Genomic DNA, 1,334 nt, shown 5'->3' on the forward strand with positions numbered 1-1,334 from the left:
TGTGGGCGAGATGGGTGTGTCCAGGGGGCGGGGCAGTAACATGTGGGGCACAGCTGGCGTGCACGGTGGTGGCCATCCTGCTGCAGTTCCTCTACATGAGCGCGGTGGGCTGGGCGCTGTTGGAGGGGCTGCACCTCTACCGGCGCCGCAGCGAGCCCCGCCACGTCGACCGTGGGCCCATGCGCTTCTACCATGTCCTGGGCTGGGGGCTGCCCGCCTTCATCACCGGTAGGGCACGCCCACAGAGCCGGGCTCCGCCCCCTGGCCCTAACCTCGCCCCCTGGCCCTAGCCCTGCCCCATGGAACCCCCACCACTGGGCACCCACCTCCACCTGGGTCAACACCCTCTGGGTGTCCCCACCCCCTTCTAGGGTTTGGCCCCACCCCCTAAACCACTTCCCCCATCAGCCTGGTGCAGGGTGGGGTGCCATTTCCATGCATAGCCCCGCCCCCAACAGCATAGCCCTGTCCCAGAGCATATAGCCCCGCCCCAATAGCATAGCCCCGCCCCAATAGCATAGCCCCGCCCCAAAACATAGCCACGCCCCTAAGAGGTCAGCCCGCCCACAGCCACCATAGCCCCACCCCCAAGAGCATAGCCCTCTCCAGCCTCTTGGACACACCCCCAGGTCCATAGCCCCACCCTCCTCCATGATAGCCCCGCCTCCAAGATGTTAGACACACCCCCCAGGGCCATAGTCCCGCCCTCACCCAGCATAGCCCCGCCCCCAAGAGCATAGCCACCTCCCCAGCCCTGCGCTATCCTCATGCTATCCCATGCCCCACCCCGCCTTAGCCCCGCCCCTCCTCTCTTAACCCCGCCCCTTGGCGGTTAGCCCCGCCCCCCCCGGCGTGGCCCCGCCCCTGAGCCGTGCCTGTGGGGGCAGGGCTGGCGGTGGGGCTGGACCCCGAGGGCTACGGCAACCCCGACTTCTGCTGGCTCTCCATCCACGACAGCCTGGTCTGGAGCCTGGCGGGGCCCATCGCCTGCGCCGTGGCCGTGCGTATGGGGGGGCTGGGGGGGGTGCCCAGGTCCCCCATGGGTGCCCGCGCCCCACCCGCTCACCCCTCTGCACCCACAGGTCAGCATCTTCTTCCTCGTGCTGGCGGCCAGGGCCACCTGCGCCACCCCGCAGGGCTTCGAGAAGAAGGGCACGGCGTGAGTCACCCGGGTGGGGGGGCACCCGTGGGTGGCAGGAGCCATGGGGTGTGGGGACACCCCTGGGTGGCAGGGGGTACTGGGTGCTGAGGTGCCCATGGGTGACAGGGGCACACAGGGTGCATGTGGGTGGCAGGGACACATGAAGGGTGTGGGGCACCCACGGGTGGCAGGG

General features: G+C 69.4%; 1 protein-coding gene across 1 annotated transcript in view; it reads left to right on the plus strand.

Moving 5' to 3' along the window:
- The window catches only part of CELSR2 (cadherin, EGF LAG seven-pass G-type receptor 2), a gene marked incomplete at its 3' end in the record, with an annotated part of 23,724 nt that overhangs the window by 18,048 nt on the left and 4,342 nt on the right, over positions 1-1,334 (plus strand). Inside the window, exons 22-24 of the mRNA XM_010584768.1 lie at positions 54-228; positions 888-1,000; positions 1,083-1,159. Coding sequence (XP_010583070.1) covers positions 54-228; positions 888-1,000; positions 1,083-1,159 — 365 coding nt within the window. The remainder of the gene's footprint in view (positions 1-53; positions 229-887; positions 1,001-1,082; positions 1,160-1,334) is intronic.

This window comes from Haliaeetus leucocephalus, unplaced genomic scaffold, assembly GCF_000737465.1.
Source record: "Haliaeetus leucocephalus isolate CR32 unplaced genomic scaffold, Haliaeetus_leucocephalus-4.0 Scaffold1000, whole genome shotgun sequence".
Taxonomy (NCBI): domain Eukaryota; kingdom Metazoa; phylum Chordata; class Aves; order Accipitriformes; family Accipitridae; genus Haliaeetus; species Haliaeetus leucocephalus.